Genomic DNA, 16,634 nt, shown 5'->3' with positions numbered 1-16,634 from the left:
ACTGCAGTTTTTGAGCGACTACAAAAGTATGGTTAAAAAAGAAAAATGCTCTTTCATGTCAGAATCTATAACATACTTGGGTTATGTTGTAAATAATGAAGGTATTCATACGTGCCCTAAGAAGATAGAAGGAATATTGAATGCAACAACGCCTGGCAACGTAGCTGAGCTGAGATCTTTTATAGGCATGACAATGTATTATGCTAAATTTGTAAAAAATATTAATACAATAATGGCCCCGTTATTTGCACTATTAAGGAAGGAAATGAAGTTCAATTGGACAGCTGAGTGTGATAAAGCCTTTAATATAATAAAACATTTATTGTCTTCCAGCAAGGTGTTGGTACACTATTCACCAGAGCTGCCACTGATTTTGACTACTGATGCCAGCAGCCATGGAGTGGCCGGCGTTATATCACACGTCATGCCAGATGGTACAGAGGGAGCGATAGCATACGCGTCCCGAGTTTTGAATAAAGCAGAGCGAGCATACTCGCAGATTGACAAAGAAGCATTGGGAATTCAGTAAAAAAAATCCATCAATACCTGTATGGTCGTCGGTTTGTTTTAAGAACAGATCACAAACCATTAGTGACAATTTTTGGGGACAAAGCAGGTATTCCAGTAATGGCTGCTAGCCGCTTGCAAAGATGGGCAGTAATCCTGGGTGGCTATCAATACGACATTGAATACATTCCAACAGCTAAGGATGCCGCGGATGCATTATCGAGATTACCATCAACTAGTCAGGATGTCAAGGACTACACAGAGGTAACATATATAAACGTTGTGCAAGATTTCCTACCTATAACGAGCACGGAGGTGAGGAAAGAGACAGAAAAAGATGAAACACTAAGGAAGGTAAACCAATTTTTAAACAGGGGCTGGCCGAGTCATTGTTTAGAGGAAGAAATTAAACCATATTTTGCACGACGACAGGAACTATATAATGATACAGGCTGCGTTATGTGGGGATACCGAATGGTGATACCAGCAGCACTGCGGCCTAGCATTATGAAGGAGTTACATAGCAGTCACCAGGGTATGGTGAAGATGAAGGGCATAGCCCGCAGTTTCGTTTGGTGGCCAGGTATTGATAAAGAAATTGAACAAACTTGCAAGCTTTGTGCAATCTGTGCGGCAGACGCAGCAGCACCTGCAAAGTCAGCCCCACAACCCTGGCCATACCACGAGCAAGCATGGAGTAGACTGCACATGGATTTTTTAGGCCCCTTTGAAGGAAGAACGTTCTTTGTCATTGTAGATTCAACAACAAAATGGATTGAAGCTTTCGTGATGCAGAGAACTATAGGTACAGGGTCCGCGGTGATTAAGGTGTTAATGGAGACATTTGCTCGCTTCGGGTTACCAAAAGAAGTGGTTTCTGACAATGGGCCTCCCTTTACGAGCCAGGAAGTGGATCAATTCATGACACGGAGTGGAATTAAGCACACTTACAGTGCACCATATCATCCTGCTTCAAACGGAGCCGCAGAGGGTGCTGTCAAGCTATGCAAACGGGCTTTGCGGAAAGCCACCAAAGAAAAGGTAGACTTGGATGTGGCATTACAGACCTTTTTATTTAACTACCGGAATTGTCCACACAGTACGACAGGTGAGTCTCCAGCCATGATGTTACAGAAACGAGCTCTTCGCTGTAGGCTAGACTTGCTTCAACCAGGCGCCACAGTGGATCAACGAGTCAGGCAAGCCCAAAGCAAGCAGGTGGAAAGGTACCCTAGCAAACCATCACATTCAATGAAGCTGGGAGATCTAGTTTGGTTGCAGGAATACAACGGCCCGGATAAATGGGTACCAGGAACGATATCGGAGGTAAAAGGAAACCGCAACTATGTTGTGTCAAGGGAAAACGGTACCACCAGTCATAGGCATACTGATCAACTAAAGAGAAGATTCAAATATTGGGTACTGTGATGTATGTAGGTAGATATAGACAACGATTGACGTGTGTCAAAAGACTTGTACCTACTCAGTCCGGAATAAACGCTCGAATAGTAAGGTGCCTATTATTGAGCTATACCTATCCGCCACCTAGTCCCTCAGTATATTACAGTGGCGACAGGCAGTGATCATTAAATTTCGCGTGTGCAGTAAGCAGTAAATATGTCTATCGGCAAGCTACACGAATTTAACGTCAGCAATGGCGCGTGGTCATCGTACATGGATCGAGTGGAAATGTACTACAAGGTCAACAAAGTGCAAGACGAAATGAAAGTGCCAGTATTGATTGCAGCGATGGGAGATGAGGCGTATGAGCTTCTGGAGAACTTGGCCAGTCCTACAAAGCCATCGGACCTAACCTTAGCTAAAATAAAGGCATTAATGTCAAATCATTTGCAGCCAACACCGTCGTCGCTAGCGGAAAGATACCGGTTTCGACAAAGGCGGCAAAATGGCGGTGAAAATGTATCTACGTATGTGGCGGAGTTGAAAAAGCTGTCTAAGCATTGTAAATTTGCCTCAGAATTAAATGGAAATCTAAGGGATCAATTCATATGTGGCTTAAGTAGCGATTTAATTAGGCAACGGCTTTTTGCGGAGGACGACGACATAACCTTCGCATCTGCAGTCAAACTTGCAACATCATTGGAGGCAGCAGAGAGGGACGCAGCGTTAGTGGAGCAGTCAAAGGTAACGGGTTCGAGCGGGACGGGAGATGCGCAGGCTGTTATGTTTGCGAGTCGGGCGAGATCGAGTACATTCAGCGGAGGACAATCGCGGGCGCCTGTAGTTACGCAACAGCGGCGAAACGCAAATTTTAATGGCCGCCAAGAGAGGCACTGCGAGGCCTGTGGCGCGCGCAGTCATAATTACGCGGATTGCAAGTTCCAGGACTATGTGTGCAGCAAATGTCAGCGGACAGGCCACTTGCGGCGGGTGTGTCCGAACTGGGGCGCGGCACCGGGAACCGCGGGCCGTGTCGGAGCGCGGGCGCCGGCCCGGCGCGGAGGGGCAGCGGCGGCGGCGCCGGCGCGGAGTGCCATGCATTTTGGGGTGGCCGATCACGAACCGAGTGAGGATTACGGCGGAGACATCGAGGAAGAATTACATCATCTATGTTTAAATAACTACCCGGCGGTGAGTTTACCGATATGTATAGACAATACAGTTATTAATATGGAAGTAGATACGGGTACGGCGATTTCGTGTATCAGTAAGGCCACATATGACCGATATTTTTCCCATATAAATATAGAAACTGATAAAACTGTGTTCAATTACTACACTGGGCCCCCAATTAGGCCTTTAGGTGTCATTAGACCCATAGTGACCTACAATGAGTGCAGTAAACAATTGGAGTTGTTTATTATTGAGGGGGGCTCGACTTATTTGTTGGGCAGGCGGTGGTTGGTCGAACTAAATATTAAAATACCTAAGTTAAGATGTAATTACGTAATAGATGAGACTAGCGGACAAGGTAAACAAGACATTGTGAATTTGCTCGGCAGATATGAGGCGTTGTTCAGCGACGGACTGGGGCGGTACAAGGGCGGCAAGGCGACCTTGAGGGTGCGGGAGGGCGCAGCACCGGTGTTCCATCGCGCACGCCCGATGCCGTACGCGCTGCGCGAGCGAGTGGACACCGAACTGGACGCCATGCTGAGCGCCGGCGTCATCGAGCCCGTCGACTGCTCGGACTGGGCATCCCCACTGGTACCTATTAATAAGCCGGATGGCTCCCTTAGAATTTGTGCAGACTATAAAGCTACTTTAAACCCGTATTTGTTGGTCGACCGGTATCCTCTCCCTAAAATAGAAGATGTTCTGGTAAATTTAAATGGCAATATGTACTATAGTAAAATTGATCTTTCACAAGCGTACAACCAAATTGAATTGGACGAGTCTAAACGTTATACGGTTATAAACACCCACCGAGGGTTGTTTCAGTATAATAGACTGGTGTACGGCCTATCATCTAGTGTAGGGATATTTCAGCGTATTATGATAAATTTATTGGGTAACATACCTAATGTACAAATATTTTTAGACGATGTTATTATAGGGGGGCAAACTAAAACGGAACATCTACAGGCTTTAGAAGCGGTTTTTCAACGTCTACTTACTAACGGATTGAAGTTAAGGAAAAATAAATGCGTTTTTTTGGCTAAGGAAGTGATATACTTAGGGTATGTAGTTTCCAGGGAGGGCATCAAACCAGATACAACAAAGATAAAGGCGATTCTGCAAATGTCACAACCTCGTAACGTATCCGAGTTAAGGTCGTTTTTAGGGACAGTAAATTTTTTCGGTAGGTTTATTAAAAATCTCAGTTTAATATTGTCGCCTCTTTATAAACTATTAAAAAAGGAGGCGGAGTGGCACTGGAGCAAGGAGTGCGGGGAATCTTTCGCGCAAGTCAAACAATTGTTGGCGGGCGCAAAAGTATTAAGACGATTCTCGCTGATTTGGCCTTGAGCGTCTCAGCGTCTCTGTACCCGCACCCCGCTCACTGCGATCGTACGTGAATTTCGTCTCGGTGCGGCGACTGCGGCGGAACGAGGTTCAAAGAATAACCTACAGCCCAGAGGCGCGCGGCATTTGGCGCTATACCTCGTATTTGTGTATCTTTTGCAGATATTTTGTTGTTTGAGTATGAGTAGATCATGCGTGTAGTGGGAGGTCGTAAATTATAATAAAAATATATTCCCTTATGCATTATACTTTACAAGCCTCAGTTAGTTAATTTGTGTTTTATCTGTTTCTTACAAATAAATACCTAAGTCAAATCGACGGATTAAGATTTATAGCTAAAGCTTGATATGTACTAAATTGAGGCGTACAGTGCGTTTATTTTACACAGTTTTTTTTTTATCCGTAATAAATAAATATAAATAATGCCATTAATAGTTAACTTATAAAATTAAAGTACCTACTAGCTTCATATACTACTACAAATTTGTTATTTTTCGAAGTTCGAAGTTTTCTCAATCATTACGTGGGAATATCATCATTATTAGGGTTCCGTACCTCAAAAGGAAAAAACGGAACCCTTATAGGATCACTCGTGCGTCTGTCTGTCTGTCTGTCCGTCTGTCACAGCCTATTTTCTCGGAAACGACTGAACCAATTAAGTTGAAATTTGGTGTATATATGTAAGTTTGTGACCCAAAGACGGACATGTAACGTAAACAAATTAATTTTAAACACGGGGGCCACTTTTGGGGGGGTTTTTCAAACTATATCGTGTTACATATCAAATGAAAGAGCTCATTGTGAGAATCTCAAATGTTTTTTTTTTATAATTTTAGGATAAACAGTCAAGTCAATTGAATTAAATATATTCTTTATTCAAATAGGCCTAGCAACAAGCACTGTTAAATTGTTTAGAAGTTATTCACGAAAATAGGCAAAAAATGAGCATTTTATCTCCCTTTATCTCCGAAACTACTGGGTATAAAATTTTGAAAAAAATCCACATAATAGATCTTTACCTATAGATCACAGGAAATCTTATTAGAAATGAGCAGTCAAGCGTGAGTCGGACTTAATAATTTACTTTTTGATCCAACCCCTGGGTTTATTAAAGACATTTCACGCAAGTTTCACATAAAAAATTAATTGTTTAATTTGAGTAATGTACGGAACCCTTGGAACGCGACTCCGACTCGCACTTGGCCGGTTTTTATTACAAGCGCGCCACAACCAAATCAGCGCTTTGCAGTCATTTATTTTTTTAGTGGTTAACATTATAATATGACGGTTAGAAAACATTTATTTATTTATTTCAAATGAAGTTTTCTCAAACATACGTATATTATAGTATAATATATACGGATATTATCATTACATTCATTGTAATAGACCGCAAAATACCGTGTTGCGCTCGCTAATGCGCGTCGCAACCAAATCAGCGCTCTGCAGTTATTTATTCTTTGGCCACAATAACTCCGATATTATAGCACTTTGCTTGTGCATAAGCGAACATAGTGCAAGGAAGGCACGGAGCGACGAGCGACACAGCCTCCTCGTCTCAAAGCTGGCACACGACTGCCGGCCACGCCATTTTCAGGCTGCATACGCATGAAATGTGGAAAAACGTTCGATTTCTTAAGAAAATATTTTTTGATTAAGAAAGCTATGTTGCATTTGTAGAACCTGTTAAAACATTTTTGTTAGTTTAAAAATAATTTTAATCGATTAAGCCGTTTAGAAGTTATAAGCAAAGTTAGCCGCAAAACGGCCTGTCGTGTTATTTTTTTTTCGGTGAAACTACAAATTTCAGGAAAAAAGTCAAATGTTGCGATTGTTGTCCATAGAGTGAAGATGCATATATATTTTTTTCATAATTTTTGGTTGACTCATTTAGAAGTTATAAGCTCTAAAAAGTAACAGTTTTTGGCCAAAAACTGCGCGAAGCGCCTTAAGGCATTATGATCCAAGTAAACGTTTGATAGCAACTTGTGACGCGTCACCACGGGGGGTGGCGGCGGTTTTGACCCAGATTGGGCCGGACGGCGAACGCCCGGTCGCATACGCATCTCGTACTTTAAACAGCGCGGAGGAGAATTATTCGCAGATACACCGCGAAGCCTTAGGTATTATTTTTTGTGTAAAGAAATTCCACCAGTACCTTTACGGACGTCATTTCACATTGCGCACAGATCATAAACCACTAGTATCAATATTTGGACCACATACGGGTATACCGACCATGACAGCTAGCAGGATGCAGCGGTGGGCAATAATATTATCAGCTTATGACTACGAAATTGAATATGTGAATACGAAGGATAACTGTGCAGACGGGTTGTCTAGATTACCGAATGCCAATGAGACACGGAACAATTTAGGTGATGCGATTCCCGAGCAAACATATCTGCATTTCGCGCAAGACGCGTTGCTGTTAGATTATAATAAGATAAAGTATTACACTATGCGCGATCCAGTTTTGGCTAGAGTGTTAACTTTTATTCGCGATGGTTGGTCGGATAGTTGTGATTTTGATACGTTGAAACCATATTTTAACCGAAAGTCAGAATTATATGACGAGCTCGGATGTGTTATGTGGGGGCACCGGTTAGTAATACCGGAGAAGTGCCGCGATAAGGTTTTAGAATTCTACATGAACCACACATGGGTATAGTTAAGACCAAGGCGTTGGCCCGTAGCTATGTGTGGTGGCCGGGCCTCGACGAGGCGGTGGAGGCGGCGTGTCGCGAGTGCGCGCCGTGCGCCGCGGTAGCGAGCGCCCCGCCGCGGCACACGCCGCGCTCCCGGCCGTGGCCAACGCGAGCATGGACTCGGGTACATGTGGATTTCTTGGGCCCTTTCCACGGAAAAACTTATTTAATAGTAGTGGACGCCATGTCGAAATGGGTCGAAGTATTCCAGGTTCCCAGCACGGCCGCCGTTACAACCATTGAAAAATTAACCGAATTATGGGCTAGATGGGGAATACCTAAACAATTGGGTAGGTAAAGTTTTTTGAAGATAGGCAAATTATATTTTTATCCGATAGTATTCGTCTTAGCGATCACGGAAATGCAGCTCTTTTATTTTTATTTCGTATTATTTATTAAATATATATTTTTAAGTGACCGAGATGACGTTTGTGAAATTTAACAGCAGATCGCACTAATGCCTGTGCACGTGATTTAATTGATGAGATAGAAAAAAAACGATGACAACTGTCAGTGTCACTTAGCCTTAGCTGTCATTGCCGAAAAAATAAAAATAACGGCCCAACCTTTCTGTTACCTTGCGTTTTGCGATTTACTGTTATCATTGAGATTTTTGACGACCTCAGCACGACCCAAGGACTTCTGATTCACCACGACATCTGCGAGTATTTGGACAAAGATTGAATCTACTTTCGACAACTTGGCACTGCTTATTGGACAACGTTTTCTTCCCTTACGACGACCCGACCCCTGCGCTGACCCTTGGACTAATAAATTAGTAAATTAAGATCACAGACACCATGGAACCAGAATCTGAAAACGCACGAATGGATCTATAATATTACAGGGATGAACTTTAGTGTTTTGTGCCGTCGTGTAAGAAGCGCAGACCACGTCGGCTTATTTAAGCATACCAAAGTCTTTACAAGCGATTTGGTGCCAAGCATTGGAGATATATTGCCCAAAACGCAACTTATATGTATGTGAGGACCATATCAATGTAAGTATTGTTTATTATAATCTACATATGTGGTGTTTTCTATAAAAAGGGACCTTATTATCAATGGCGCTTACGCCATTATAAACGATGCTCCGATATAAATACAATGCCGCGCGACGCTGTGCGGCGTAAGCGCCATCGACAATAAGGTCCCTTTTCATAGAAAATGTCCCATATTAAGATTGTAGTCTTTAATGTAGTCATTATTCTTCATTTGTCAAATATTACATATTTTTTACACATTGCTACTGTAGGTATTACTGTCTAAAATCATAACCCTCTAGCTGCAGTTTAAGGAATGCTGTTTAAAAACTTAAAATCACTTTAAACAAGTTCTTTAAGGCTTGTGTAATTAATTTACTCACAACCAACTTGGATCATTTTGTGTTAGTGACAGTATTAATCTTAAGGCTAATAAGTAAACATTTTTAAATGTTATTGAACAAAAGTTTTATCGTTTCAGGAAACTGCTTGCAACTTTCTTCGAAAGAGACACCTTCCAAAGCCGAGGTAATACAAACCAAAGTGATCGCCAGCTTGCGGGTACACATGGAACATGTCATACGGCGGTTGAGGGAATCCGCATTCTTGGAACCTCACTCAACTGTAAACCATAATCATGTCCAGTATGTAGATGAAGCCGTTTTGATAGCATGTGCTCTAGTAAACTTGCAAAGCAGTATAATAAAAATCAAATATTTTTTGTCTCGTTTTATTATATAAATCCACAAATGAATATCCTTTTACATAAACAAACACTTATCAAATAAATCATATAATAAGTATTAGGGGACATCCTACACGAAGATCGACCTAGCCCCAAACTAAGAAAAGTTTGTAAGTACAGTCCCCATCAGATGTATCAGACCGGCTAAAGTTCTCACAAATATCTGAGCACATCTTTATTGTCAAGACGTGAGGGGTATGTGTTCAGATATTTTTGAGCACATCGGCCGCTCCGATATATCTGATGGCGACTGTACTAAGGGTACTAGGAGACGATATACAACATACCAATATAGATGAGTACATACTCATATACATAGAAAACACCCATGAGTCAGGAACAATATCTCTCTTGTTTATTAAAAAACTGATGAGAAAGTTGTATTTTATCCACATGTGGGGCAAAGTAATCAGATGCAAATTTTGAGTTGTTTCCTTAGGTTAGCTGGTGGAATTGACTTTTAAATGATGATTTTGAATGATCATTTGGATTTGGTCTTGTTTGATAGTTAATATTTTCTTCGGGTTGGTGTGGTGAAAATTTTTGTGTTTCACTCGGGGGCAAAATTTGTTTAATCCTCGTGCTTTGAAACCCTTGCAACACTCAAAATTCCACTTTAAACAACAACTTTGCCCCCCTGTAAAACAAATAACGATTGCTCAACACACAAATACCAGGGGCCCATTTCTCGAACGGTAAGGTACATACCTGCGTCAAACAAGGGCCATTTTAATACAAATCTAAATATTTTGTAGAAATGAAGAACAAGAATAAAACGTAGGTTATTATAGTACTTAATATTCACTTTATTGACCGTCTGAAAAAGTAATTCACTGTGAGATTTAGGTATCACTACACTACAATGATTTGAAGTTTGAAAAAAAAAAAACATTCTAAGATTCAGGCATTTAAATAAACATTTATAGCGCCCCGGCTTCGCACGGGTTACACAAAACCTTAATGTGGGCTGTACACACTCGTTCTCGGCCTGTCTTGGGGTGTCTCGATAACCGATTCTGTGTGCCTTTGGGCACTTATTATAAGACTTTATTTACCAGCTGATGCAGGGCAATCCTCACTATCACATGATGCATCATTGACATTATTATTATTTTTGTCTAAGTGAACGGTCACAATATAATTTTTTTTTCTTAATTTGGTCTCCGTTACAACTTCAGCCCGAAGAATACATTCTGTGTTGCTTCTTTTTATTTCGACATAGCCTACATTATTTTCCACATATCCGTTCCTTGATGCCCTAAAACAATAAAAAATGAATGAAGTTAAGGTTTAAGGTCTATATGTAGACTAAACATTGCAGGTAAAATATAAATAACAAAATGTTTAATGTATGTATTTCACTGATACGTACAGGACGGCCTTCGCTCCTCTAATTTCGGCGGCATTGCTGTGCTTATCACTGTTATGATAATAATTTAAAATCATAACTAGGTCCATGTGGGGCAAGTTTGTACAATCTGCTCGCATAAACTCGCTCATCCTTCTTGCAAAACTCAGTCCAGGGTCTGCGCAAGGGTCGGGTCGTCGTGAAGGCAAGAAAACGTCCAATATGCAGTGCCAAGTTGTCGAAAGTAGATTTAATCTTTGTCCAAATACTCGCAGATGTCGTGGGGAATCAGAAGTCCGTGGCTCGTGCTGAGGTCGTCGAAAATCTCAATGATAACCATATGATAACACTAAATCGCATCAGAATATGCTTTAGTTATTATTCTGAGATTTCTGAGGTTATTTTTCGGCAATGACAGCTAAGTGACACTGACAGTTGACTTGACATCGTTTTTTTTTCTATCTCATCAATTAAATCACGTGCACAGGCATTGCAGTGCCTGATCTGCTATTAAATTTCACAAACGTCATCTCGGTCACTTAAAAAAATATATTTAATAAATAATACGAAATAAAAATGAAAGAGCTGCATTTCCGTGATCGTTATGACGAATACTATCGGATAAAAATATAATTTGCCTATCTTCAAAAAACTTTACCTACCCAATTGATAAGCGATAACGGCCCGCCGTTTACGAGCACAGAGTTTTCGAATTTTTTAGCCTTAGACGGCGTAGAACATATTTTTACGGCTCCTTATCACCCGGCCTCTAATGGGGCGTCAGAAAATTCGGTTAAAGTAATTAAGCAAGTTATAAAAAAAGCAGTTATAGAAAAAAACGACATTCTAAACGCCATCAACACATATTTAATTTATTATCGCAATACGGCGCACAGTTCCACAGGCGAGAGCCCCGCGATGCTCATGACCGGTAGGCAATTGCGAACGCGTTTAGATTTGTTAAAACCGGATGTAAGTTTGAAGGTAGCTAAAAATCAACAGCGGCAAACTCGCTTGGCAGGAGGGTCGGAACGGAAGGTGGAAATAGGTGAGGACGTTTGGTATCGTAAATATCTCAAAGGAGATAAATGGCAACCGGGTAAGGTGTCAGAGGTTTTAGGTGATACGGATTATAACATATTACAACCGATTGTCAGGGTAACATTATTCACCGCCATATCGACCAATTAAAACGGAGAGCGAGGGGTTCTATAGTCTGTCCAAAAAGTAGCGAGGAAAGTAGTGAGACAATGGCCACGAACCCATTCCCAAATTTGCCACCGGAACCCAGGGTTGAGCCGATAACGCCGCGAGCGAGTACCAGTGGGCTCAGGAGCCAGACGGCGGGACCCTCGACGCCGTTGTTCGATGCTTCGCCGGCGCGAAGTATGGCGGAAGGGGAGGAAGTGGGCCTAGAATGTTATTCCACGCCCGGAAAGGATCCGGGGAGTGGTAATGAGCAACTTGATCAGCCGACGACCGCCCTTGTACCGGCCCGGTCACGGCCCCTTAGACAATGTAGATTGAAAAAGCCATCATATGAAGTATAAGCACGAGTAGGTACTTATATGGGTTAAATAGGTTTAATAGTAGTAATAAATTATTAATAGTAGTAAATTCCCATTGCTTAAGTGTAAATAAAACATTTGCTTGTAGTATTGTATAACGGAATTTAACTTAGTAATGCAATGTAAGTAAATATAAGCTATGTTACATTATGTGACATCCGGGTAGAAATATATTGTTTGGGTTAAAATACAATAAACTCACATACGTAGCATTTATGGATAAGGTTACGTCTACGAATAATTAAACCATTCTGAATCGTACTTCTTGAACATAAGATCCATAATTAAACTCATAAAGGTTGGTTATTGTTAGACGAACGGGTCCTCCCGTTAACACGGTGTACTCGTATACGTATGGGTATGTAATCTACAGAATGCATCTACCTGATTTACAATTTATTGAAGTTTAGTAGAATTAAGTTTATAAGTATGTACACATTTGTGATGCTACCTCTTAGTATTAATTAAGTGTGGAGAAGTGTGATGTATGTAGGTAGATATAGACAACGATTGACGTGTGTCAAAAGACTTGTACCTACTCAGTCCGGAATAAACGCTCGAATAGTAAGGTGCCTATTATTGAGCTATACCTATCCGCCACCTAGTCCCTCAGTATATTACCCGGGAATCAACTTGAAAACAAGGAGGATATAGGTATAGAGGTACCAGAGCCGGTCGAGCTTCCGATCCAGACCTCCGATCACGACGCGCCCGCGGCGCTCGCATAGCCCGGCACCAGTACCGACCCGCCCGCTCAGGTTACAAGTAATGAAAAGAAAAGAATTAGACGCCCGCCCGTCAGATTTGGGTTTGAGATAGATTAAGTTTCCTCGTGTATTTGCTTATTATTTTTATAAATAAGGTAAATTTCCTAGGGCTTAACCTACTGTTCCTAGAGGTGGATACCCGTATATCACCTTCAGTAAACAGGGAAGGTTACATTAATGAACCCTTGTCAAGCTCTGGAACACTTGGTTAATTCCTATGTTTAATAACTACGGTTATTTAAGAAAAGGGGTGTTATGTATGTATATTGGTGGGTAGGGTTAAGTCTCCCCGCGCGCCCTCTGGCGCCGGCCTTTTTGTAATGTCACTGTCACTTGTCAGTCCGGTAATAAACCTATATACTGAACGCACGGTCTTCTGCTTTTCCATCCCCGAGAACCACCGTACCATCCCCTGGGCTTATATATACCAGTATGTTTATAAATGGAAGAAAAAACTCGGAGTAAACCAAAAGGAACATTGGTATGATACTTAATTTCCTTTTGAACTTGTGGCCCATAGTTGCAGTATTGGACTATATTTGGGAGGTTTTACGGCACATATATATTTTTATGTTTAATTTAACACGATTATATCTGTCTTAAGTAATAGAATGGAGGAAACCGGCCTGTATGGAGAAAAGTCGTCAACATCTCTTCTAAATACCTAAAACTGGTGTTTGAATTGACCGGTTTTAGTTTATGGAGGAGGGGACGGGTCGAGAAAAAGGGGGACAAAGATGGCGGCCTACCATCATTGATATTTGTTCACATCTTAAGTCCTATGGGACCGATCGGTTCTTGTGAGGTGTCGTTTGAAAGAATATTAAACGTACTGTTATTGTTTCTTAGTAACCGTAGTCATAACTGTAGCCGTTTACAAAATATTTTAAAATATATGATTTTTACCGTGCATGGATGGCATAAGTACTGATAAAACATGCTTCTAACTCAATAAAATATAACTAACGCAATTAATGTTATTACAAAATATACTAGACATTTCATTAGCTTTCCAAAAACATAAGTTTCATTAGTGTATGATATTATATAACCAAGTAATGACGAATTCTGTTTAGCATGGGTCACTACGCACCGGAACATAAATGGCGGGCTATCAACGTCAACTTTTCATTATTTCTCGGGTTCTATTTTACTGATCAATTGGTGTTAGATACCATTTGAAAGAATATTAAACGTACTATAATTGTGTTTTAATAACCGTAGTTATAACTGTAGTCATTTACAAAATAGAACCGTTTTTCCCCCGAAGGGTGAAAAACGGATATTTAGGTTCCTGCCGAAGCTTGAACCACATATAAGATATTGCAGCTCCATCTATCGCGCCACTCAAGTACTAATGTCGCCCGGTTGCTAGCGCTCGGCTGCTTTTTCGTCAGTACCATATGTATAAGCCGGCAAGGCCCTTAGGCGTGGTTCAAGCTTCGGTAGGAACCTAAATATCCGTTTTTTACCCTTCGGGGGAAAAACGGTTCTATTTAGGTATCCTTGCCTCCCGCTTGAACCACATATGAGACGTGTTTAAACCTCTGCCGGCGCTGGCCCGGGCGTACTGTGACCTGTGACTGATAGTTATAATATATACTTGTGTACGTATGGCAAATAAATGATTTGACAATATTTATGCAAAAATCACATAATAAGAATATGGGCTTAAAATATATTCCGTATTGATATACCAAAAGATTGTTTGCGTCAAACCTTAATGACTAGAATTTCCTCATTTGTAATTATCGATAGATACGACAATCGTTAGCACTGACTGGCAACATAACTAAAGTTATTCATTGCGACTATGTAAGTATGCTGAATCACATCTGAAGCTACGCGAGCTGTGATGCTTGCAAAGTGAACCCCATCAAGTAAGTTTTATATCAAACCCGTCCACACTACCTCTGATGCTTTCCTTACAACACCCCACTAGGTGAAAATGATAAATAGGTTATGTTGTATAATGTAATGATAATTATTATTTTACAAAAAAAGAATACTACTTGTCTACTGCTTAACACAATGAAATATAGAACTGCCGATCCATCCAAAAATCTGTTTCAATTCGTAACTAATTGGAAAAACCCTGGGTCCTCTCTGATATAAAGTATTTTCTATCAATTAAATGTAAATTGGTAAGTATAGGTCAGATGTAATGTAATATGTATTTTAATATACACGAATAACCAAATGTTTGTATTTTTAGACATTAATAGTTATTTACTATACCGGCTTCATTTGTACATAGCCCACTACATAATGACAACAAATTCCGTAAATGTGTTGAAAATTATATGTATACCTACATAATGTGTTTATTTGCGGAAATAATTGAATTGTATTTCGAATCGAGTACTGCTCTGCCTGAAAGTAGCGTCAGAAAATGAAGAAGAAAATACATCATTTCACGATTTAGCACTTTAATATCTAGTAACAACTTTCAGCTAGTAGTAGTTTCAACTGAGCCGATAATACTTGCTTTAAAACAACCATATTTATGTTAAGCTATGAATAGTTAATAATTCTTATATGAAATGGTAGGCTCCTATTTATTTTAAGTGTCAATTATGCTGCTAAATTTACTATCCACAGATAACTAAAAACATGCCATTAGGCTGGTACCGCTTCAACTGAGCTTATATTATATACTTGTCAGTCATGCAAGCGAATGTAACGAATGGCGAATGAACAGAATTACTGAGTACTGACACGCAGGTGACAATCGTATGGTGTTGATGATTGTAAATTTAAAGTGATGCTGACAACTCCAGTTGTTGTGGATGGCATCTCTCCATGATACTGTGCGTTTACTGAAGATACGTCTACCAAGTAGAATATTTTAGAAAATATTTTAATCATTGAATCATTCAAATGAGTTCACCTATAATCTTTAGGTTTGGCATTTTAGGTTGTTTAACGTTCACTCTTTCTGGTGGCGAATTGATTCCCAAAATGAAGATTTTATGGTTCGCGCGCTGGTAGTGGATTGTACAATAGTTTATTGTTAGTCTTAGCACACTTCGTGAGTTTTTTATTGCTTTCGTACCTATGCATACGATCTTCTAGTAAGAGCGTAAACACCTCTTGGCTGACCACGGAAGACTCTTTGAATAAGAATAGACGAAGTGAAAATATCCACTTTAAATTGTAGTGCAACCTATTAAAACCAATTGCGAAACTTTCGTGAGACTAAGACAAATTACATTACATTACAGTATTATTTGTTTATGTCCACGGGTCGAGCTTCATAACGTAATCTAATCTCAAGTGCTGCGCTAGCGCCGTCGCGCGTGTGGTGCCGTGGCACAGTTCCTATTGACCCTTGACACGTGTAGATGCATTCATTACCAAATATTAATTTTGATAAGAGATTTAGCAATGCAAGGACGTTGTATGTTGTTTATTGACTTTCATGCAATTGTGCCATCAGGCAGGGTATAGTGCTACAAATATTTATTTACCGCTACTGTAATCAGTTCGACATATACTCACAAATAAAAACACTTTGAACTTTGTATATCAGTTGAATTTAGACTGTTTTTATTATCTTGAAGGAACCCTAGTACTAATCTGTCATCATGATGCCCCCAAATAGACAATTATTTGATGATCTAGGCCTTTCTGCGACATATTATTTGTCACTTCGTTGACGTAAAGCTGATATATATCTAGAAATCTCATATTTACTATATTTAATGAATGTATCATGAATATATAAATATATGAATTGTAGTTGTCTTCACAAGTAATGCTGTAATTCGATTAGCAGCGCGTCTGCCCTATATCCAAGACACGATGATTTTGTAGGGTACTACAAACCTACAACACTACTTGATTGCATTGACGATGATGTTTACAATTGCGAGTACATGCCATACGAGACCTGTTACAACAGTATGCTGTAAGCCCTGGACTGCTGTAAGCCCTGGACTTCTACCTTTCAGTTAAGCTTGTAGTACTTAGATCTGGCAATGACAACAGAACTAGTGTTGATTTTTAGAGTACATTGCACTCTATTTAACCGGCGAGCATATTGTAGTCATGAGACACTACTAGAATCATATTCGGCTTAG

The 16,634-nt window shown here is 40.3% G+C and overlaps 3 protein-coding genes across 3 annotated transcripts in view; 1 reads left to right on the top strand and 2 right to left on the bottom strand.

Moving 5' to 3' along the window:
* The window catches only part of LOC134754273 (exonuclease 3'-5' domain-containing protein 2), a 446,643-nt gene that overhangs the window by 303,794 nt on the left and 126,215 nt on the right, over positions 1 to 16,634 (bottom strand). The window lies entirely within an intron of this gene.
* The window catches only part of LOC134754181 (anoctamin-1-like), a 131,162-nt gene that overhangs the window by 89,041 nt on the left and 25,487 nt on the right, over positions 1 to 16,634 (bottom strand). The window lies entirely within an intron of this gene.
* On the top strand, positions 2,125 to 4,097 carry LOC134754794 (uncharacterized). Its single transcript, XM_063691159.1, has 2 exons — positions 2,125 to 3,099; positions 3,471 to 4,097. Exons 1-2 carry the CDS (start codon positions 2,125 to 2,127, stop codon positions 3,474 to 3,476), a joined length of 981 nt encoding a protein of 326 aa, XP_063547229.1. The 3' UTR covers positions 3,477 to 4,097.

The sequence above is a fragment of the Cydia strobilella genome, chromosome Z, assembly GCF_947568885.1.
Source record: "Cydia strobilella chromosome Z, ilCydStro3.1, whole genome shotgun sequence".
NCBI classification, from domain to species: Eukaryota; Metazoa; Arthropoda; class Insecta; order Lepidoptera; family Tortricidae; genus Cydia; species Cydia strobilella.
The sequence above is the reverse complement of the archived record's forward strand: the minus strand, read 5'-3'. Positions and strand labels throughout refer to the sequence as shown.